The sequence below is a fragment of the Nerophis lumbriciformis genome, linkage group LG29 (assembly GCF_033978685.3).
Source record: "Nerophis lumbriciformis linkage group LG29, RoL_Nlum_v2.1, whole genome shotgun sequence".
Classification (NCBI taxonomy): domain Eukaryota; kingdom Metazoa; phylum Chordata; class Actinopteri; order Syngnathiformes; family Syngnathidae; genus Nerophis; species Nerophis lumbriciformis.
The window spans coordinates 3,195,575-3,220,718 of record NC_084576.2 but is presented as its reverse complement, the minus strand read 5'-3'; the positions used below and the strand labels follow the sequence as shown (position 1 = coordinate 3,220,718).

At 42.2% G+C, this 25,144-nt stretch overlaps 1 protein-coding gene across 1 annotated transcript; it reads left to right on the top strand.

Annotated features, from left to right (window-relative positions):
* Positions 1-23,281, top strand: rep15 (RAB15 effector protein). Its single transcript, XM_061924407.2, has 3 exons — positions 1-66; positions 22,092-22,407; positions 22,472-23,281. The coding sequence occupies exons 2-3, from the start codon at positions 22,135-22,137 to the stop codon at positions 23,015-23,017; spliced, it is 819 nt and encodes a 272-aa protein (XP_061780391.1). The 5' UTR covers positions 1-66; positions 22,092-22,134; the 3' UTR covers positions 23,018-23,281.
* The last annotated feature ends 1,863 nt before the right edge of the window (positions 23,282-25,144 follow it).

Here is a 25,144-nt window from a genome sequence, read left to right as displayed (position 1 = left end):
GACAAACCAGAGAAGAGGAGCAGAGGGTTAGGACTTGAAACTGTAGAAACATCTCCAAGGATCCTGGTAAGTTCTTGCAATTATTAACTAAGTTTTACGTTCTAGTGTAACACTTAAGTTGTATTTTCTAAAGAACTTACTCAGCTTTACACCATTGGAACAGCATTGTCCCCCTTACAGGTAAAAGCCAGTAAATTAGAATATTTTGAAAAACTTGATTTATTTCAGTAATTGCATTCAAAAGGTGTAACTTGTACATTATATTTATTCATTGCACACAGACTGATGCATTCAAATGTTTATTTCATTTAATTTTGATGATTTGAAGTGGCAACAAATGAAAATCCAAAATTCCGTGTGTCACAAAATTAGAATATTACTTAAGGCTAATACAAAAAAGGGATTTTTAGAAATGTTGGCCAACTGAAAAGTATGAAAATGAAAAATATGAGCATGTACAATACTCAATACTTGGTTGGAGCTCCTTTTGCCTCAATTACTGCGTTAATGCGGCGTGGCATGGAGTCGATGAGTTTCTGGCACTGCTCAGGTGTTATGAGAGCCCAGGTTGCTCTGATAGTGGCCTTCAACTCTTCTGCGTTTTTGGGTCTGGCATTCTGCATCTTCCTTTTCACAATACCCCACGGATTTTCTATGGGGCTAAGGTCAGGGGAGTTGGCGGGCCAATTTAGAACAGAAATACCATGGTCCGTAAACCAGGCACGGGTAGATTTTGCGCTGTGTGCAGGCGCCAAGTCCTGTTGGAACTTGAAATCTCCATCTCCATAGAGCAGGTCAGCAGCAGGAAGCATGAAGTGCTCTAAAACTTGCTGGTAGACGGCTGCGTTGACCCTGGATCGCAGGAAACAGAGTGGACCGACACCAGCAGATGACATGGCACCCCAAACCATCACTGATGGTGGAAACTTTACACTAGACTTCAGGCAACGTGGATCCTGTGCCTCTCCTGTCTTCCTCCAGACTCTGGGACCTCGATTTCCAAAGGAAATGCAAAATTTGCATGGTTGGGTGATGGTTTGGGGTGCCATGTCATCTGCTGGTGTCGGTCCACTCTGTTTCCTGAGATCCAGGGTCAACGCAGCCGTCTACCAGCAAGTTTTAGAGCACTTCATGCTTCCTGCTGCTGACCTGCTCTATGGAGATGGAGATTTCAAGTTCCAACAGGACTTGGCGCCTGCACACAGCGCAAAATCTACCCGTGCCTGGTGTACGGACCATGGTATTTCTGTTCTAAATTGGCCCGCCAACTCCCCTGACCTTAGCCCCATAGAAAATCTGTGGGGTATTGTGAAAAGGAAGATGCAGAATGCCAGACCCAAAAACGCAGAAGAGTTGAAGGCCACTATCAGAGCAACCTGGGCTCTCATAACACCTGAGCAGTGCCAGAAACTCATCGACTCCATGCCACGCCGCATTAACGCAGTAATTGAGGCAAAAGGAGCTCCAACCAAGTATTGAGTATTGTACATGCTCATATTTTTCATTTTCATACTTTTCAGTTGGCCAACATTTCTAAAAATCCCTTTTTTGTATTAGCCTTAAGTAATATTCTAATTTTGTGACACACGGAATTTTGGATTTTCATTTGTTGCCACTTCAAATCATCAAAATTAAATGAAATAAACATTTGAATGCATCAGTCTGTGTGCAATGAATAAATATAATGTACAAGTTACACCTTTTGAATGCAATTACTGAAATAAATCAAGTTTTTCAAAATATTCTAATTTACTGGCTTTTACCTGTATGTGGCCCTAATAATCTCTTACAAACCACAACAATAATGATCAATTTAGTAATGGTTATCATGTGACAGTCATGTGACTATCCCGGGATATACCCCAAAAGAGAAATTATGTGTTAGGGAAGCTAGCTCATTTTCAAAAGCTTATTTTTCTTTACCATTAAAAACAATTTTAAATCCATGTAACAATTGTAATGCTTAAATAAGGTGTCAAATATCGCCCACTATACAATATATAGAATTCAACGGATCTTACTATATTTCTTCATACATTTCACAGAAAACAAGCTACAGACGCCAGCTAGCTTTAACCATTAAGATTTTAATAAAAGCAAAAAGGTTAATAAAACATTTGATAAATGTCAGTTTCAATGTGTTTACATCAATTTTATAAATACTTCAATTTGAAGCACAGTACATCTGTACCACACTAAAAAGTGTCTAATAAGATCTACATTTATCGTGAATAATAGAACATTTATTCATTCATAACATTTTGCCAAAACAAAAAGAAACAAAGAAAACCTGTCATATGCGATATGCGTTTCCAAAGATGCGGAGGACCTCAGGCAGTGTGAAACAAACCGTCGTCTGTAGCGTACAGCGAACAACAGAGCAGCAACTAAGACACCAGAATGTAAAGGAGAAACAGGTGAGGACGCTAATCAATAAACAGAAAGCAGGTGCGGCTAATCAGCCACCTAGCAACAAGAAAACGAAACCAAGGTAGCAAAGGGGCAATGAAAACTTAACTGGCCACTAAACTAAGGAGAATAATACACAGACTCTAACATTGTGTAACAAATCATAATAAAAACATCTCTAACATTATTTAAATCGATTGTTTCGGATAAAAGGACGACAAAGAAAAAAAAACCACCTGTTTCGATGATGACGTCTAAAAAAAACAATGACGTATGAAAAAAACTTTTAAGGCTTTTCTGAAAGCTGCTTAACAGCCTACTGAAATGCGATTTTCTTATTTAAACGGGGATAGCAGGTCCATTCTATGTGTCATACTTGATCATCTCCCGATATTGCCATATTTTTGCTGAAAGGATTTAGTAGAGAACATCGACGATATTGTTTGCAACTTTTGGTCGCTGATAAAAAAGCTTTGCCTCTACCGGAAGTAGCAGACGAGTAGCGTGACGTCACAGGTTGTGGAGCTCCTCACATCTGCACATTGTTTACAATCATGGCCACCAGCAGCGAGAGCGATTCGGACCGAGAAAGCGACAATTTCCCCATTAATTTGAGCGAGGATGAAAGATTTGTGGATGAGGAAAGTGAGAGTGAAGGACTAGAGGGCAGTGGGAGCGATTCAGATAGGGAAGATGCTGTGAGAGGCGGGTGGGACCTGATATTCAGCTGGGAATGACTAAAACAGTAAATAAACACAAGACATATACAGGTAAAAGCCAGTAAATTAGAATATTTTGAAAAACTTGATTTATTTCAGTAATTGCATTCAAAAGGTGTAACTTGTACATTATATTTATTCATTGCACACAGACTGATGCATTCAAATGTTTATTTCATTTAATTTTGATGATTTGAAGTGGCAACAAATGAAAATCCAAAATTCCGTGTGTCACAAAATTAGAATATTACTTAAGGCTAATACAAAAAAGGGATTTTTAGAAATGTTGGCCAACTGAAAAGTATGAAAATGAAAAATATGAGCATGTACAATACTCAATACTTGGTTGGAGCTCCTTTTGCCTCAATTACTGCGTTAATGCGGCGTGGCATGGAGTCGATGAGTTTCTGGCACTGCTCAGGTGTTATGAGAGCCCAGGTTGCTCTGATAGTGGCCTTCAACTCTTCTGCGTTTTTGGGTCTGGCATTCTGCATCTTCCTTTTCACAATACCCCACAGATTTTCTATGGGGCTAAGGTCAGGGGAGTTGGCGGGCCAATTTAGAACAGAAATACCATGGTCCGTAAACCAGGCACGGGTAGATTTTGCGCTGTGTGCAGGCGCCAAGTCCTGTTGGAACTTGAAATCTCCATCTCCATAGAGCAGGTCAGCAGCAGGAAGCATGAAGTGCTCTAAAACTTGCTGGTAGACGGCTGCGTTGACCCTGGATCTCAGGAAACAGAGTGGACCGACACCAGCAGATGACATGGCACCCCAAACCATCACCCAACCATGCAAATTTTGCATTTCCTTTGGAAATCGAGGTCCCAGAGTCTGGAGGAAGACAGGAGAGGCACAGGATCCACGTTGCCTGAAGTCTAGTGTAAAGTTTCCACCATCAGTGATGGTTTGGGGTGCCATGTCATCTGCTGGTGTCGGTCCACTCTGTTTCCTGCGATCCAGGGTCAACGCAGCCGTCTACCAGCAAGTTTTAGAGCACTTCATGCTTCCTGCTGCTGACCTGCTCTATGGAGATGGAGATTTCAAGTTCCAACAGGACTTGGCGCCTGCACACAGCGCAAAATCTACCCGTGCCTGGTTTACGGACCATGGTATTTCTGTTCTAAATTGGCCCGCCAACTCCCCTGACCTTAGCCCCATAGAAAATCTGTGGGGTATTGTGAAAAGGAAGATGCAGAATGCCAGACCCAAAAACGCAGAAGAGTTGAAGGCCACTATCAGAGCAACCTGGGCTCTCATAACACCTGAGCAGTGCCAGAAACTCATCGACTCCATGCCACGCCGCATTAACGCAGTAATTGAGGCAAAAGGAGCTCCAACCAAGTATTGAGTATTGTACATGCTCATATTTTTCATTTTCATACTTTTCAGTTGGCCAACATTTCTAAAAATCCCTTTTTTGTATTAGCCTTAAGTAATATTCTAATTTTGTGACACACGGAATTTTGGATTTTCATTTGTTGCCACTTCAAATCATCAAAATTAAATGAAATAAACATTTGAATGCATCAGTCTGTGTGCAATGAATAAATATAATGTACAAGTTACAGCTTTTGAATGCAATTACTGAAATAAATCAAGTTTTTCAAAATATTCTAATTTACTGGCTTTTACCTGTATATACTCTATTAGCCACAACACAACCAGGCTTATATTTAATATGCCACAAATTAATCCCGCATAACAAACACCTCCCCCCTCCCGTCCATATAACCCGCCAATACAACTCAAACACCTGCACAACACACTCAATCCCACAGCCCAAAGTACCGTTCACCTCCCCAAAGTTCATACAGCACATATATTTCCCCAAAGTTACGTACATGACATGCACATAGCGGCATGCATGTACGGGCAAGCGATCAAATGTTTGGAAGTCGCAGCTGCATGCGTACTCACGGTACCGCGTCTGCGCATCCAACTCAAAGTCCTCCTGGTAAGAGTCTCTGTTGTCCCAGTTCTCCACAGGCCAATGGTAAAGCTTGACTGTCATCTTCCGGGAATGTAAACAATGAAACACCGGCTGTGTTATCCGGCACAACAGTCAGGGGGTGCATTCTACGGCGGGGTGCGTTATCCGGCACAACAGGTGAGGACGCTAATCAATAAACAGAAAGCAGGTGCGGCTAATCAGCCACTTAGCAACAAGAAAACGAAACCAAGGTAGCAAAGGGGCAATGAAAACTTAACTGGCCACTAAACTAAGGAGAAGAATACACAGACTCTAACATAGTGTAACAAATCATAATAAAAACATCTCTAACATTATTTAAATCGATTGTTTCGGATAAAAGGACGACAAAGAAAAAAAAACCCACCTGTTTCGATGATGACGTCTAAAAAAAAACAATGGCGTATGAACAAAACTTTTAAGGCTTTTCTGAAAGCTGCTTAAAGTATACACTTGTATTTTGCCTGAGGACAGGCTGATTGGCAACACTAAAATGGCCTTAAGTGTGTGAATGTTGTCTATCTGTTCTGTGTTGGCCCCGTGATGAGGTGCACACTTGTCCAGGGTGTACCCAAATTTCTGCTCGAATGCAGCTGGGATAGGCTCCAGCACCACCGCGACCCCGAGAGGGACAAGCGGAAGAAAATGGATGGATGGATGGACCTTGGAAACAGGGATATAGGAGAACTTCCAGTCATGTATTTCATTCACGCCACATTATTTAAATGTTATTAACAATATTAAACAGTTACTTAACAACCATTAAACAGTAAATTAACAATTATCACCTATTATTAAGAAAATGTAACTTTATTAACGATTACGTTTTTAACAGGTATTAACCGTAATTAAACATCAGTAATTTAACAGTCATTAACAGTTAGCAAATATATTAAATTCAACAATAGTTATTCAACAATTATTTAAGCCATTTTTTGTAATTTTTAACAGTTATTAAAATATGAAACATAATTGGAAGTTAATAGTTTAACAGTTATTACAGATGCTAAACAGCTAGTAATCCGTAATTTAACAGTTACAAAACATTAGATGTTATTGACAATTAGTTATTAAACAGTTAACCTTAATTAAACAGTCACTAATCAGTCATGTAAAGGTTATTACAAATATAAGATATAACAGTTAACAATTAATAGTTATTAAATAGGTAGGGATGATGTTTGATAAGAAATCCTCTTATCGAACCGATTCCTTATCGATTCTCTTATCGAATCCAGATAGGTTGTCGTATATGGAAAAGAACACAATATTTGGTTTAACAAAAGCTCACTTTTATTTTATAAGAAAAAAATACAATAAAATAAATAAATAAATATTGACTGTTACCCCCCTAAAAAAATAAAATAAATAAATATTGACTGTTGTTACCCAAAGTATATTAAGTGGGATTTTTCAAAAAAACAAATATATACAGTAACACAAAAACAACCTGTCTCTGTGATCACTATAGGTGAATAGCCATGCCTTGAGGCATTTTTTCCCGTCCATTATTTTTGCTGCTTGTGTGACGTAGCTCAGTCATTAGACTGAGCTACGTCATTTCCTGTGATGTCCCACAGGGCATTTCTTGTGGGGCGGGATTCGTTCCCAGGGTTTTGAATAAAGAACCAACTCTTTTGCTTTACTATAGTGGCCTCGATAACGGGAACCGGTTCTCAAAAAGGGATCCGAGTCCATGGAATCGGTTCTTTTCTTATCGAACAGTTCTTTTCTTATCGAACAACCGGGAGAACCGGTTTCGAACATCATCCCTAATCATACAGTAGTTTATCAGTTAACAGTTAAAAAAAACCAAAAACGGTAATTTAAGTTATTTAACAGACATTTTCCATAATTTAACAGTTATCAGTTATTATCAATCAATCAATCAATCTTTATTTATATAGCCCTAAATCACAAGTGTCTCAAAGGGCTGCACAAGTCACAACGACATCCTCGGTACAAAGCCCACATACGGGCAAGGAAAAACTCACCCCAGTGGGACGTCGATGTGAATGACTATGAGAAACCTTGGAGAGGACCGCATATGTGGGTAACCCCCCCCCTCTAGGGGAGACCGAAAGCAATGGATGTCCAGTGGGTCTGACATAATATTGTGAGAGTCCAGTCCATAGTGGATCCAACATAATAGTAAGAGTCCAGTCCATAGTGGATCCAACATAATAGTAAGAGTCCAGTCCATAGTGGATCCAACATAATAGTAAGAGTCCAGTCCATAGTGGGGCCAGCAGGACACCATCCCGAGCGGAGACGGGTCAGCAGCGCAGAGATGTTCCCAGCCGATGCACAGGCGAGCGGTCCACCCCGGGTCCCGACTCTGGACAGCCAGCACTTCATCCATGGCCACCGGACCTGTGCCCCCCCCCCCCCCCTCAAGGAAAAGGGGAGCAGAGGAGAAAAGAAAAGAAACGGCAGATCAACTGGTCTAACAGGGGGGCTATTTAAAGGCTAGAGTATACAAATGAGTTTTAAGATGGGACTTAAATGCTTCTACTGAGGTAGCATCTCTAATTGTTACCGGGAGGGCATTCCATAGTACTGGAGCCCGAATAGAAAACGCTCTATAGCCCGCAGACTTTTTTTGGGCTCTGGGAATCACTAATAAGCCGGAGTTCTTTGAACGCAGATTTCTTGCCGGGACATATGGTACAATGCAATCGACAAGATATGACGGAGCTAGACCGTGTAGTATTTATTGATTGTTAGACACTAAGTGTTCATTTAGCTGCTGTGCGACAATTTTTTCGAGGATTTTCGAAATAAAGGGAAGGTGGGACACCGGTCGGTAGTTTACCATGAGGTCAGGATCAAGGTTAGGTCTTTTGAGCAGAGGATGAATAACCGCTTTCTTGAATGCTAGGGGAACAGTGCCAGAGGAAAGTGATAAGTTTATAATATTTAGCACTGATGGACCTAATAATACAAAAAGCTCCTTGATAAGTTTCCCAGGAAGTGGGTCAAGTAAACATGTTGTTTGTTTTATCCCACTTACACGCTGTAATAGTTCCTCTAATGTTATTTCATCAAAAAGAGAGAGACTATTTTGTATTGCAGTATCCGCCGTAGTTGTATCTGTGTTCATAGAACCCAGTTGTAGCTGGGATGCGTTATCTTTAATCTCCTTTCTAATGAGTTCAATTTTCTTATTAAAGAAATTCATAAAGTCATCTGCCGAGTGGGTGGAGCTATTGGGAGGAGTCCCTTGTTGGGTTAGCGATGCTACTGTACTAAACAAAAATTTAGGGTCGTTTTTGTTGAGGCGGATGAGATTTGAGTAATATTTAGCTTTAGCTAAGGTAAGCATGCGTTTATACGATATTAAACTATCACTCCATGCTTGATGGAAAACCTCAAGCTTGGTCGCGCGCCATTTGCGTTCCAACTTTCTACATGATAATTTATGAGCTCTGGTTTCCTCTGTAAACCATGGGGTGCGCCTTTTAGGGGCCCTTTTTTGTTTTAGCGGTGCTATACTATCAATGGTTTTGCGCAGGGCATTGTCAAAGTTGTTAGTGAAAAAAAATCTGAAACGTTATTAACAGTTACTAACCAGTAATTTAACAGTAAACAGTTCTAAAACAGTTATTAAACAGTAAGTTAACCATTATATTACAGTTAATGACTGTTTAAAAAAAACCCTGATATCCAAACAACCATCCATTTTCTACCGCTTGTCCCTCGGGGCTGCTGGACCCTAAAAAAAACAAAACAAAAACTGATATCATCTATTTTAAAAAATATACAACTTTAGCAGTTATCTACGGTTGTAAACATGTTTAACAGGTATTAACTAGAAAGGTGTTTACTTTCACTGAAGACTAACAAATGTCCAGGCCCTGATAGAATCAGTGATATTTTACTTAAGTCATGCGCAAAGCAACTCATTTTTATATTTTCTTATATCTTTAACCTATCTTTAAGCTTACTGCGTGTTCCAAGTGTGTGGAAGTGTACCATTATTATCCCTGTCCCTGAAAGCAGCAGACCTACCGCTTTGAATGACTTAAGGCCAGTTGCTCTTACTTCACTTGTGATGAAATGTTTGGAAATAATTGTCAATCAATCAATCAATCTTTATTTATATAGCCCTAAATCACAAGTGTCTCAAAGGGCTGCACAAGTCACAACGACATCCTCGGTACAAAGCCCACATACGGGCAAGGAAAAACTCACCCCAGTGGGACGTCGATGTGAATGACTATGAGAAACCTTGGAGAGGACCGCATATGTGGGTAACCCCCCCCCTCTAGGGGAGACCGAAAGCAATGGATGTCGAGTGGGTCTGACATAATATTGTGAGAGTCCAGTCCATAGTGGATCCAACATAATAGTAAGAGTCCAGTCCATAGTGGGGCCAGCAGGACACCATCCCGAGCGGAGACGGGTCAGCAGCGTAGAGATGTTCCCAGCCGATGCACAGGCGAGCGGTCCACCCCGGGTCCCGACTCTGGACAGCCAGCACTTCATCCATGGCCACCGGACCTGTGCCCCCCCCCCCCCTCAAGGAAAAGGGGAGCAGAGGAGAAAAGAAAAGAAACGGCAGATCAACTGGTCTAACAGGGGGGCTATTTAAAGGCTAGAGTATACAAATGAGTTTTAAGATGGGACTTAAATGCTTCTACTGAGGTAGCATCTCTAATTGTTACCGGGAGGGCATTCCATAGTACTGGAGCCCCAATAGAAAACGCTCTATAGCCCGCAGACTTTTTTTGGGCTCTGGGAATCACTAATAAGCCGGAGTTCTTTGAACGCAGATTTCTTGCCGGGACATATGGTACAATGCAATCGACAAGATAGGACGGAGCTAGACCGTGTAGTATTTTATACGTAAGTAGTAAAACCTTAAAGTCACATCTTAAGTGCACAGGAAGCCAGTGCAGGTGAGCCAGTATAGGCGTAATATGATCAAACTTTCTTGTTCTTGTCAAAAGTCTAGCAGCCGCATTTTGTACCAACTGTAATCTTTTAATGCTAGACATAGGGAGACCCGAAAATAATACGTTACAGTAGTCGAGACGAGACGTAACGAACGCAATTGTAAAGTTTAATCTTGCAACAGAAATCGAGCATGTACTCAACCCTATGCAGTTTTCCTATAGGGCACACAGAGGTGTGTTGGATGCTTCAACCACCCTTCTTAACATTCTATTTACCATCTAGAGGGAAATAAAACCCACTCTAGACTTTTATTTGTTGATTTATCATCTGCTTTTAACACTATCCAACCTCATATCCTAGTCTAAAGGCTGATCAGGGATTGTAATCTGAGTTTTAATCAGACTGGTTGGATTTGAGATTTTTTAACTAATAGATCCCAACAAGTCAAGGTGAATAGTATTTTATCTGAGTTATCACTTGTCAGGACTTGGTCCGGGGTGTTTGCTTTTCCAGGATGCAGCGGAAAATTGGCACGGGCGAGACGGGAATGGAGGTACATATTTTTATTGAAACACTAGAACTAACTATAAATACAAAAAAAAAGGATCAAACAAAAGGCGCGCACAGTGGCGGAGAATAAACTATGAACACTTAAACAAAAACATTAACTGTGGCTTGATAAACAAAAACTTACTGTGACAAGGGACATGAAGCAGGATCATAGAGTGTGCAGAAGCATATATGTGGTGCGGTATGGGGTGCGAGGTCGTCAGAAAAACAAACTGAAAAACACTGAACTTAAATACTACAGACATGATTAACGAAAACAGGTGCGTGACTCAAGACGTGAAACAGGTGCGTGACGTGACAGGTGAAAACTAATGGTTGCTATGGTGACCAGACAAGGGAGTGAAAGACGGAAACTAAACAAAACATGACTTAAAACAAAACATGATAATACAGACATGACAGAACCCCTCCCTTAAGGACAGATACCAGATGTCCAAAACTTAACAAAAGTCATGGGAGGGCGGGAGGGGGACATGGCGGTGGGTCGCCAGCCCAAGTGGCCCCGAATCCACCGAGGCAGAGTTAGGTGGCGGCGGCGAGTGGAACGCCGCTGCAGCAGGGGAGGCGGGCGCCCAGGGAATGGCCACATTCGTGGCCGACTGGGAGGTGGGCGCACTTGGCGTGGCAGGCGACCAGGTAGCGGCCATATCCATAGCCGACGAGGAGGCAGGCGCGTTGTCAACTTGGCAGGCGTGGCAGCTCGGCGTGGCAAGTCAGGCGGCGAAGCTCGGCGTGACGCGTCCAGCGGCGAAGCTCGGTGTGGGTCTTGGTCTTGGCATGGCGAGTCTTGGTCTTGGCATGGCGAGTCTTGGTCTTGGCATGGCGAGTCTTGGTCTTGGCATGGCGAGTCTTGGTCTTGGCATGGCGAGTCTTGGTCTTGGCATGGCGTGTCTTGGTCTTGGCATGGCGTGTCTTGGTCTTGGCATGGCGTGTCTTGGTCTTGGCATGGCGTGTCTTGGTCTTGGCATGGCGTGTCTTGGTCTTGGCATGGCGTATCTTGGTCTTGGCATGGCGTGTCTTGGTCTTGGCATGGCGTGTCTTGGTCTTGGCATGGCGTGTCTTGGTCTTAGCATGGCGTGTCTTGGTCTTGGCATGGCGTATCTTGGTCTTGGCATGGCGTGTCTTGGTCTTGGCATGGCGTGTCTTGGTCTTGGCATGGCGTGTCTTGGTCTTGGCATGGCGGGTCTTGGTCTTGGCATGGCGGGTCTTGGTCTTGGTCTTGGCATGGCGGGTCTTGGTCTTGGTCTTGGCATGGCGGGTCTTGGTCTTGGTCTTGGCATGGCGGGTCTTGGTCTTGGCATGGCGGGTCTTGGTCTTGGTCTTGGCATGGCGGGTCTTGGCGTCGTGAAGCTGCGACTGTCAGGACTTGGTCCGGGGTGTTTGCTTTTCCAGGATGCAGCGGAAAATTGGCACGGGCGAGACGGGAATGGAGGTACATATTTTTATTGAAACACTAGAACTAACTATAAATACAAAAAAAAAGGATCAAACAAAAGGCGCGCACAGTGGCGGAGAATAAACTATGAACACTTAAACAAAAACATTAACTGTGGCTTGATAAACAAAAACTTACTGTGACAAGGGACATGAAGCAGGATCATAGAGGAGTGTGCAGAAGCATATATGTGGTGCGGTATGGGGTGCGAGGTCGTCAGAAAAACAAACTGAAAAACACTGAACTTAAATACTACAGACATGATTAACGAAAACAGGTGCGTGACTCAAGACGTGAAACAGGTGCGTGACGTGACAGGTGAAAACTAATGGTTGCTATGGTGACCAGACAAGGGAGTGAAAGACGGAAACTAAACAAAACATGACTTAAAACAAAACATGATAATACAGACATGACATCACTCTTCAACAGGCACACCTCAAGGATGTGTGCTTTCAGCCCTTATTTTTATCCTGTACACAAACATGTGCCAGAGTAAGCATGCTAACAGGACGCTAGTGAAATTTGCAGATGACACGGTCATTGTCAGTCTTCTCAGTGGAAATGAGTCCAGCCATGGTCCCGTAGTTACTGATTTTGTCAGCTGAAGTGAGGAATCCTACAGCTCACCATATCTACAAACCCCGTTTCCATATGAGTTGGGAAATTGTGTTAGATGTAAATATAAACGGAATACAATGATTTGCAAATCCTTTTCAACCCATATTCAATTGAATGCACTACAAAGACAAGATATTTGATGTTTAAACTCATAAACTTTATTTATTTTTTGCAAATAATGATTAACTTAGAATTTCTTGGCTACAACACGTGCCAAAGTAGTTGGGAGAGGGCATGTTCACCACTGTGTTACATCACCTTTTCTTTTAACAACCCTCAATAAACGTTTGGGAACTGAGGAGACACATTTTTTAAGCTTCTCAGGTGGAATTCTTTCCCATTCTTGCTTGATGTACAGCTTAAGTTGTTCAACAGTCCGGGGGTCTCCGTTGTGGTATTTTAGGCTTCATAATGCGCCACACATTTTCAATGGGAGACAGGTCTGGACTACAGGCAGGCCAGTCTAGTACCCGCACTCTTTTACTATGAAGCCACGTTGATGTAACACGTGGTTTAGCATTGTCTTGCTGAAATAAGCAGGGGCGTCCATGGTAGCGTTGCTTGGATGGCAACATATGTTGCTCCAAAACCTGTATGTACCTTTCAGCATTAATGGTGCCTTCACAGATGTGTAAGTTACCCATGTCTTGGGCACTAATACACCCCCATACCATCACAGATGCTGGCTTTTCAACTTTGCGCCTATAACAATCCGGATGGTTCTTTTCCTCTTTGGTCCGGAGGACACGACGTCCACAGTTTCCAAAAACAATTTGAAATGTGGACTCGTCAGACCACAGAACACTTTTCCACTTTGTATCAGTCCATCTTAGATGAGCTCAGGCCCAGCGAAGCCGACGGCGTTTCTGGGTGTTGTTGATAAACGGTTTTCGCCTTGCATAGGAGAGTTTTAACTTGCATTTACAGATGTAGCGACCAACTGTAGTTACTGACAGTGGGTTTCTGAAGTGTTCCTGAGCCCATGTGGTGATATCCTTTACACACTGATGTCGCTTGTTGATGCAGTATAGCCTGAGGGATCGACGGTCACGGGCTTAGCTGCTTACGTGCAGTGATTTCTCCAGATTCTCTGAACCCTTTGATGATATTACGGACCGTAGATGGTGAAATCCCTAAATTCCTTGCAATAGCTGGTTGAGAAAGGTTTTTCTTAAACTGTTCAACAATTTGGTCACGCATTTGTTGACAAAGTGGTGACCCTCGCCCCATCCTTGTTTGTGAATGACTGAGCATTTCATGGAATCTACTTTTATACCCAATCATGGCACCCACCTGTTCCCAATTTGCCTGTTCACCTGTGGGATGTTCCAAATAAGTGTTTGATGAGCATTCCTCAACTTTATCATTATTTATATCCATCTTTCCCAACTTCTTTGTCACGTGTTGCTGGCATCAAATTCTAAAGTTAATGATTATTTGCAAAAAAAAAAAAAGTTTATCAGTTTGAACATCAAATATGTTGTCTTTGTAGCATATTCAACTGAATATGGGTTGAAAATGATTTGCAAATCATTGTATTCCGTTTATATTTACATCTAACACAATTTCCCAACTCATATGGAAACGGGGTTTGTAAAACAAAGGACATGATTATTGATTTTAGAACCCACACCAATGCCAAGCCTACCACATTCATCAAAAGGTCAGTCTGTAGACTGTGTGGACAGCTACAAGTACCTCGGCACAGTCATAGACTCAAAGCTGACCTTTGAGATGAACTGCGAAGCAGTGTGTAAAAAGGGACACCAACATCTTCATTGCCTGAGGAAACTGTCACGTCTCCACATACAGGTAAAAGCCAGTAAATTAGAATATTTTGAAAAACTTGATTTATTTCAGTAATTGCATTCAAAAGGTGTAACTTGTACATTATATTTATTCATTGCACACAGACTGATGCATTCAAATGTTTATTTCATTTAATTTTGATGATTTGAAGTGGCAACAAATGAAAATCCAAAATTCTGTGTGTCACAAAATTAGAATATTACTTAAGGCTAATACAAAAAAGGGATTTTTAGAAATGTTGGCCAACTGAAAAGTATGAAAATGAAAAATATGAGCATGTACAATACTCAATACTTGGTTGGAGCTCCTTTTGCCTCAATTACTGCGTTAATGCGGCGTGGCATGGAGTCGATGAGTTTCTGGCACTGCTCAGGTGTTATGAGAGCCCAGGTTGCTCTGATAGTGGCCTTCAACTCTTCTGCGTTTTTGGGTCTGGCATTCTGCATCTTCCTTTTCACAATACCCCACAGATTTTCTATGGGGCTAAGGTCAGGGGAGTTGGCGGGCCAATTTAGAACAGAAATACCATGGTCCGTAAACCAGGCACGGGTAGATTTTGCGCTGTGTGCAGGCGCCAAGTCCTGTTGGAACTTGAAATCTCCATCTCCATAGAGCAGGTCAGCAGCAGGAAGCATGAAGTGCTCTAAAACTTGCTGGTAGACGGCTGCGTTGACCCTGGATCTCAGGAAACAGAGTGGACCGACACCAGCAGATGACATGGCACCCCAAACCATCACTGATGGTGGAAACTTTACACTAGACTTCAGGCAACGTGGATCCTGTGCCTCTCCTGTCTTCCTCCAGACTCTGGGACCTCGATTTCCAAAGGAAATGCAAAATGTGCATGGTTGGGTGATGGTTTGGGGTGCCATGTCATCTGCTGGTGTCGGTCCACTCTGTTTCCTGAGATCCAGGGTCAATGCAGCCGTCTACCAGCAAGTTTTAGAGCACTTCATGCTTCCTGCTGCTAACCTGCTCTATGGAGATGGAGATTTCAAGTTCCAACAGGACTTGGCGCCTGCACACAGCGCAAAATCTACCCGTGCCTGGTTTACGGACCATGGTATTTCTGTTCTAAATTGGCCCGCCAACTCCCCTGACCTTAGCCCCATAGAAAATCCGTGGGGTATTGTGAAAAGGAAGATGCAGAATGCCAGACCCAAAAACGCAGAAGAGTTGAAGGCCACTATCAGAGCAACCTGGGCTCTCATAACACCTGAGCAGTGCCAGAAACTCATCGACTCCATGCCACGCCGCATTAACGCAGTAATTGAGGCAAAAGGAGCTCCAACCAAGTATTGAGTATTGTACATGCTCATATTTTTCATTTTCATACTTTTCAGTTGGCCAACATTTCTAAAAATCCCTTTTTTGTATTAGCCTTAAGTAATATTCTAATTTTGTGACACACGGAATTTTGGATTTTCATTTGTTGCCACTTCAAATCATCAAAATTAAATGAAATAAACATTTGAATGCATCAGTCTGTGTGCAATGAATAAATATAATGTACAAGTTACACCTTTTGAATGCAATTACTGAAATAAATCAAGTTTTTCAAAATATTCTAATTTACTGGCTTTTACCTGTAGATAGAACCATGTTGTCACTCTTTTATCGGGCATATATTGAATCGATTCTGTCTTTCTCCCTGGTGTCTTGGTTTGGTAGTTTGTCCTTGAGTAACAAGTCTGCACTAAATCAAATTGAAAAAGCGGGCTAGTTAGATTTTAGGTGAGTCGCAACTCAACCTATCTGACATCCATGCCACATAGCTGCAACGCAATGCGAGCTCTATTATTCACCACTGCACCCATCATCCTTTACGCAGTGAATTCCAGCTCCTTCGCTCTGGTCGGATGGTTATTGTTCCTCTTTGTAGGACTAAACGATATAAAAATACTTTTGTACCTACTGCCATCACATGCTTAAATAAGGCTATCACATTATGATTTTGTTTTTTAATGTATTTAATATGTCATAGCACTTTAATCACAATGATTCTATTGGTTTATTAGGTATTATATTTTATTGTTCTAGGGCAGTGGTTCTCAAATGGGGGTACGCGTACCCCTGGGGGTACTTGAAGGTATGCCAAGGGGTACGTGAGATTTTTTTTAAATATTCTAAAAAATAGCAACAATTCAAAAATCCTTTATAAATATATTTATTGAATAATACTTCAACAAAATATGAATGTAAGTTCATAAACTGAACATCAAATCAAGTAGGCTATTCCATTCATTACAATGCAACAATGCAACTATGCAATATTCAGTGTTGACAGCTAGATTTTTTGTGGACATGTTCCATAAATATTGATGTTAAAGATGTCTTTTTTTTTAAAGAAATGTTTAGAATTAAGTTAATCCATCCAGATGGATCTCTATTACAATCCCCAAAGAGGGCACTTTAAGTTGATGATTACTTCTATGTGTAAAAATCTTTGTTTATAATTGAATCACTTGTTTTATTTTATGTTTATGTTCCAGTCCGGTTTTAAAGCCCTCCACAGCACAGAGTCAGCGCTTCTAAAAGTTTTTAACGATATCCTCCTGTCCACTGATTCTGGTAAATATGTTGTCCTGGTGCTTTTAGATCTGTCTGCTGCGTTCGACACCGTCGACCACGCCACCTTAATCACTCGTCTTGAGAACTGTGTGGGCATTAAGGGCGCCGCCCTCAACTGGTTCCGGTCGTACCTAACCGACAGGAGTTTTTGTGTAAAAGTAGACAGTTTTATGTCGTCCACAGCTCCTTTACCATATGGGGTCCCCCAGGGCTCAATCCTTGCCCCAATTTTATTTGCGCTTTACCTTCTCCCCCTTGGTTCTATTTTTAGGAAGTACAGTATTGCATTTCATTTTTATGCCGATGATTGCCAGATTTATTTTCCCATGGCACAAAATAACACGGTTCAACGTCTTATTGACTGCCTGCACGACATCAAAGTCTGGCTTTCAGCTAACTTCCTGAGCCTAAATGAAGATAAAACAGAAGTTATGTTGTTCGGTCCAAGTCGCTCTCCCTCCCCCAACGTTGACCTCGGCACTCTGACCCCGTATCTCAGCGACTCTGTCACAAACCTGGGGGTAAAGTTTGACTCAGATTTTAAATTAGAAAAACAAATCAGCAGCGTCGTTCAAAAAAGCTTTTATCAATTACGCCAAATAGCGAAAGTGAAACCGCTTCTATCAAGACATGATCTTGAGAAATTAATCCACGCTTTTATCTCGACTCGTCTTGATTATTGTAATGCCCTGTATGTTGGCATTAGCCAGGCCTCCCTCGCCCGCCTGCAGCTCGTGCAGAACTCTGCTGCTCGTCTGCTAACACAGACCCGCAGACGTGAGCACATCACCCCTATTTTAGCGTCCCTTCACTGGCTCCCTGTGCGTTACCGAATACATTTTAAACTCCTTTTATTTGTTTCTAAATGTCTAAACAACCTCGCGCCAACCTATCTCTCCGACCTCCTTCAGCCTTACTGCCCCACCCGATCCTTAAGGTCAGCCGATCAGCTGCTGTTGACGGTCCCTGACACAAGGCTGAAGCTTAGAGGTGACAGAGCTTTCGCCGTTGCTGCTCCCAAGCTCTGGAACGACCTACCCCTGAGTGTTAGACAAGCCTCCTCTCTTCCTGTTTTTAAATCTCTCTTAAAAACATACTTTTATTCCATGGCTTTTAACACTGAGTGATATCCATCCTGCAATGGCGCCCCATAATACACCTGCTGTGATCCTGTTTTTATGTTTTTATTAATTCTATTTTAATTATTTATTTTTTATCGTGTTCTGTTTGTGTTGTGTTGTGTTTGCTCGGTACTCGTTTTATCTTTTAACCTGCTCATTGTACAGCACTTTGGCTACCCCTGTGGTAAATTTTAAATGTGCTCTATAAATAAAGTTGATTTGATTTGATTTGATTTTTCAACAAACTTTTAGTTATTTTTATATCTTTTTTTCCAAATAGTTCAAGAAAGACCACTACAAATGAGCAATATTTTGCACTGTTAAACAATTTAATAAATCAGAAACTGATGACATAGTGCTGTATTTTACTCATGTATCTCTTTTATTCAACCAAAAATGCTTTGCTCAGATTAGGGGGTACTTGAATTAAAAACAATTCACAGGGGGTACATCACTGAAAAAAGGTTGCGAACCACTGCTCTCGGGTGTGCCTGTATACTCGTGATCGTTTGTGGATTTTTAAATGTTTTAGTGTTTTATATGATTTGGTTTGCTTGCTTCATGATGTCCTGACGCTAAATTACAAATGTCTGCACAGTTATTTTACCTCCGGGTACCATTAAAGAAACCTTGAACCCTGAACTTTGAACTTGTCTTTGAAGTCATTAAACAGTTCTGACAAGTAATATTGTTTGTTTAACAGTCATATTAAACAGTTATAGGCAGTTATTTGGTTATTAAAGGTCTACTGAAACCCACTACTACCGACCACGCAGTCTGATAGTTTATATATCAATGATGAAATCTTAACATTGCAACACATGCCAATACGGCCGGGTTAGCTTGCTAAAGTGTCATTTTAAATTTTGCGCGAAATATCCTGCTGAAAACGTCTCGGTATGATGACGCCTGCGCGTGACGTCGCGGATTGTAGAGGACATTTTGGGACAGCATGGTGGCCAGCTATTAAGTCGTCTGTTTTGATCGCAAAATTCCACAGTATTCTGGACATCTGTGTTGGTGACTCTTTTGCAATTTGTTCAATGAACAATGGAGACAGCAAAGAAGAAAGCTGTAGGTGGGAAGCGGTGTATTGCGGCAGGTGTTGTGCCGTAGAATGCACCCCCTGACTGTTGTGCCATATAACACAGCCGGTGTTTCATTGTTTACATTCCCGAAAGATGACAGTCAAGCTTTACCATTGGCCTGTGGAGAACTGGGACAACAGAGGCTCTTACCAGGAGGACTTTGAGTTGGATGCGCAGACGCGGTACCGTGAGTACGCATGCAGCTGCAGCTTCCAAACATTTGATCGCTTGCCCATATGTGCGCGCTGCTATGTGCATGTCACGTACGTAACTTTGGGGACTTTGGGGAAATATATGTGCTGTATGAACTTTGGGGAGGTGAACGGTACTTTGGGCTGAGGGATTGAGTGTGTTGTGCAGGTGTTTGAGTTGTATTGGCGGGTTATATGGACGGGAGGGGGGAGGTGTTTGTTATGCGGGATTAATTTGTGGCATATTAAATATAAGCCTGGTTGTGTTGTGGCTAATAGAGTATATATATGTCTTGTGTTGCTTTCGATACCGTCGATCATAATATTTTATTAGAGCGTATCAAAACACGTATTGGTATGTCAGACTTAGCTTTGTCGTGGTTTAACTCTTATCTTACTGACAGGATGCAATGCGTCTCCCATAATAATGTGACCTCGGACTATGTTAAGGTAACGTGCGGAGTTCCTCAGGGTTCGGTTCTTGGCCCTGCACTCTTTAGTATTTACATGCTGCCGCTAGGCGACATCATACGCAAATACGGTGTTAGCTTTCATTGTTATGCTGATGACACCCAACTCTACATGCCCCTAAAGCTGACCAACACGCCGGATTGTAGTCAGCTGGAGGCGTGTCTTAATGAAATTAAACAATGGATGTCCGCTAACTTCTTCCAACTCAACGCCAAGAAAACGGAAATGCTGATTATCGGTCCTGCTAAACACCGACATTTATTTAATAATACCACCTTAACATTTGACAACCAAACAATTACACAAGGCGAATCAGTAAAGAATCTGGGTATTATCTTCGACCCAACTCTCTCCTTTGAGTCACACATTAAGAGTGTTACTAAAACGGCCTTCTTTCATCTCCGTAATATCGCTAAAATTCGTTCTATTTTATCCACTAGCGACGCTGAGATCATTATTCATGCGTTCGTTACGTCTCGTCTCGACTACTGTAACGTATTATTTTCGGGTCTCCCTATGTCTAGCATTAAAAGATTACAGTTGGTACAAAATGCGGCTGCTAGACTTTTGACAAGAACAAGAAAGTTTGATCAAATTACGCCTATACTGGCTCACCTGCACTGGCTTCCTGTGCACTTAAGATGTGACTTTAAGGTTTTACTACTTACGTATAAAATACTACACGGTCTAGCTCCGTCCTATCTTGTCGATTGCATTGTACCATATGTCCCGGCAAGAAATCTGCGTTCAAAGAACTCCGGCTTATTAGTGATTCCCAGAGCCCCAAAAAAGTCTGCGGGCTATAGAGCGTTTTCTATTGGGGCTCCAGTACTATGGAATGCCCTCCCGGTAACAATTAGAGATGCTACCTCAGTAGAAGCATTTAAGTCCCATCTTAAAACTCATTTGTATACTCTAGCCTTTAAATAGCCCCCCTGTTAGACCAGTTGATCTGCCGTTTCTTTTCTTTTCTCCTCTGCTCCCCTTTTCCTTGAGGGGGGGGGGGCACAGGTCCGGTGGCCATGGATGAAGTGCTGGCTGTCCAGAGTCGGGACCCGGGGTGGACCGCTTGCCTGTGCATCGGCTGGGAACATCTCTGCGCTGCTGACCCGTCTCCGCTCGGGATGGTGTCCTGCTGGCCCCACTATGGACTGGACTCTTACTAATATGTTGGATCCACTATGGACTGGACTCTCACAATATTATGTCAGACCCACTCGACATCCATTGCTTTCGGTCTCCCCTAGAGGGGGGGAGTTACCCACATATGCGGTCCTCTCCAAGGTTTCTCATAGTCATTCACATCGACGTCCCACTGGGGTGAGTTTTTCCTTGCCCGTATGTGGGCTTTGTACCGAGGATGTCGTTGTGGCTTGTGCAGCCCTTTGAGACACTTGTGATTTAGGGCTATATAAATAAAGATTGATTGATTGATTGATTGATTATGTTTATTTACTGTTTTAGTCATTCCCAGCTGAATATCAGGTCCCACCCGCCTCTCACAGCATCTTCCCTATCTGAATCGCTCCCACTGCCCTCTAGTCCTTCACTCTCACTTTCCTCATCCACAAATCTTTCATCCTCGCTCAAATTAATGGGGAAATCGTTGCTTTCTCGGTCCGAATCGCTCTCGCTGCTGGTGGCCATGATTGTAAACAATGTGCGGATGTGAGGAGCTCCACAACCTGTGACGTCACGCGCATATCGTCTGCTACTTCCGGTACAGGCAAGGCTTTTTTATCAGGAACCAAAAGTTGCGAACTTTATCGTCGATGTTCTCTACTAAATCCTTTCAGCAAAAATATGGCAATATCGCGAAATGATCAAGTATGACATGGAAATGGACCTGCTATCCCCGTTTAAATAACAAAATCGCATTTCAGTAGGCCTTTAAACAAATATGAAGTTATTGAACAGTTATGTATCAGATGTTGAATAGTGAACACTTATGTTGGTTATTTAACGCTTATTGAATGGATGGATGAATTGTTATTATTCACCATTAACCAGTAATTAAATGGGTTGAAAGTTGTTGAACAGTTTTCAATTACATATTGACGTTAATAACAGTTACATAGTTTTTTTTAACTGTTTTAACAATTTAACAGTTACTTAACAGTCAAGCGTAGTAGAAGAAGTTATTAACATTCAATTAACAGTTTTTTTTACAGGATTAACCAGCTAATATTATTAAAAAAAACTCCTGTTGTCCACAGTGTATTGGCAAGAGCAGCCTGTGATCTCCACCATAAGTCGGCCATGGGGGACAGCATGAGTAAATCATCCATGCCCTTGCAGAAGTCCTCCTTCTTCCTGCCTGCCAAACACGTCAACGCCCCACCCGGCGCCAACAGCGCCCCTCCTCGCCCGAGCATCTTCTCCACGCTGAGACGACTTCCTGTTGCCAAACCTAATGATTTCATACCTCTGTTCAGTGACTGCATCGCTGCCGCCACTTCCAGGACTCAGGAGTACCTGCTTTTCAAGGACCCTGAGGACAAGTTCCACCCCAGTCCCGAGGCGCTGACTCAGGTAGTATGGACTTCCAGTGTTTCTGTCAGAAGAGATTTTGGACGCTTTGTGACCCCACACACAGATCTTCCTCATGACCTACATCTCCCAGAGTGTACACCTCAGCATGACGGACGTCTTCAACTGCACAGCCATGACGCCCGGGCAGCGCGTCCTGCTGGGGGCCGACTGGGTGTGGGCCGTGTTGGAGAAGCCCACAAAGAACCCTCGCATTCAGATCGCCGTGCAGGTGCTTCACCCGCCCGACAAGGAGGGTGACAAAGAGGAAGACCATCTCCCGGAGAGCTGCAACGAATCCGTCCAGATGGCCCAGAGGGAGTCCAACGACAGGAACATGTATGAGCGAATGGTGGACTTCTGCACCTCCGTCGGCAAGGACTGCTACGCCCTCTTCTTGTTCTTGGGGAAGAAACACGACAAGGGAAACATCTACGGCCTTCTCAGCAACAACTTTGAGGCGGCCATCGAGAAGTGCGACAAGATCGACCGAGCTCTTCTTGAGAACTTCTTCAAGGGCTCGCGCTACCTGCACACACCTTCTGGAATGATGCAGGCCATCGTCACCAAGAAGGAGGGAGACCCTCTCACCCTCATGATTAAGTTCAGCTAGTCCACAACGATAACAAATCACGCATCAAATTAGTAATTCGCTTTTAGAAAAACAGATTAACTACAACATCCCGGTTTTATCGTACGTCCAAACATCGCCTACAAACAAGTCATTTTGGACTTTTTGCTATTGTTACCAATACACGTCAGACTTTTCATGGAGAAACATAGTCATTTTAAAATTGGACTTTCTGGTGTACCGTCATTTCATATTTGATTATTATTAGCAATATTGTACTGAGCATTAAGGATGTGAATCTTACAACTCAACAGTCAATTACATTGTGACTTTTGGGGTTACGATTCAATTCAGAATCGATTCCCAATTCAAACAAATATTCACAATAAAAAAAATGGCGTATACCAGGGGTGCTCACACTTTTTCTGCAGGCGAGCTACTTTTCAATTGATCAAGTCGTGGGGATCTACCTCATTCATATATATCATTTATATTTACTTATTTATGAAATATATGTTTTTGTTAACAAGTTAAAGGTGTTTAATGATAATGCAAGCATGTTTAACACATACAGTTAATATTGTTAATACATTAAAGGTGTTTAATGATAATACAGGTATGTTTAATACATATAGTTAATATTGTTAACAAGTTAAAGGTGTTTAAAGATAATGCAAGCATGTTTAACACATATAGTTAATATTGTTAACAACTTAAAGGTGGTTAAAGATAAAACAAGCATGTTTAACACATATAGTTAATATTGTTAACAACTTAAAGGTGGTTAAAGATAATACAAGCATGTTTAACACATATAGTTAATATTGTTAACAAGTTAAAGGTGGTTAAAGATAATACAAGCATGTTTAACACATATAGATTCCTTTCTTTCATGAAGACAAGAATATAAGTTGGTGTATTACCTGATTCTGATGACTTGCATTGATAGGAATCAGACAGTGGTGATGATAATGTCCGCATTTTCGAATGGAGGAGAAAAAAAGTCCTCCTTTCTGTCCAATACCACATGAAAGTGGTTGGTTTTGGCATCTTATTTGTCCAGCTTCCGTACTCCTTTGTATACACTTTACAAGAAATACATTGTCGGCAAACTCCGTAGCTTGCTAGCTTGTGCACGCCAGCTTTCTGAGACTCTTATTTTGGTAGCGCAGGCAGGATGAAGCAGAGCTTTTATTGTGCAACTGTGCAGTCGGTCTTTGGAGTTTTGACGACATGTACGGCGCCAGAGTCTGTTGAAATAAAGTGTTTCTCGCCTTCCAGTCGGTAATTTTAATGAGCTGGCAGCAGCCAGCGTCATCTCAGAAGACCCTCGGGTGCCGTGAATGTCAATCAAGTGACGAAAGTGACGTCATAGTGAAGATTTATGATCGCTCATTTTTAGGACTATTTTTTTAATGCTTGGCTGGTGATCGACTGACACACCCTCCGAGATCGACCGGTAGCTCGCGATCGACGTAATGAGCACCCCTGGCGTATACATTAAAATACAACTTTTTAACACGGGTTACAGGTATGAAGTACAGTACTCTGTGCATCCGGAAAGTACTCGCGACGCTTCACTTTTTCCAGATTGTGTTATATTACAGCCTTATATGCCCTGAGACTGGAAGGTCGTGAGTTCAAACCCCGGCCGAGTCATACCAAAGACTATAAAAATGGGACCTATTACCTCCCTGCTTGGCACTCAGCATCAAGAGTTGGAATTGGGGGTTAAATCAACAAAATGATTCCCGAGCTTGGCCACCGCTGCTGCTCACTGCTCCCCTCACCTCCCAGGGGGTGGAACAAGGGGATGGGTCAAATGCAGAGGGTAATTTCGCCACACCTATCAGTGGTACTTTAACTTTAACTTTATTGCAAAATGTAATGAATTCATTTCTGTTCTCAAAGTTCTACATAAAATACCTATAATGACCATGTGAACATTTTTTTTTATATTGCAAATTTATTAAAAATGTAAAAAACTTAAAAAATCACATGTACATAAGTATTTACAGCTTTTGCTCAATATTTTGTTGATGCACCTTTGGCAGCAATTACAGCTTCCAGTCTTTTTGAATACGATGCCATCAGCTTGGCACGCCCATATTTGGGCAATTTCACTTATTTTCTTTGCAGCACCTCCCAAGCTCCTTGTGGTTGGATGGG

What these genes read in the sequence shown, in the direction of transcription:
- rep15 (XM_061924407.2), top strand. Translation starts at nt 22,135, where the DNA reads ATGGGGGACAGCATGAGTAAATCATCCATGCCCTTGCAGAAGTCCTCC. An exon ending in GTCCCGAGGCGCTGACTCAG is followed by an intron (nt 22,408 to 22,471) that starts GTAGTATGGACT and finishes CCCCACACACAG; the next exon opens with ATCTTCCTCATGACCTACAT.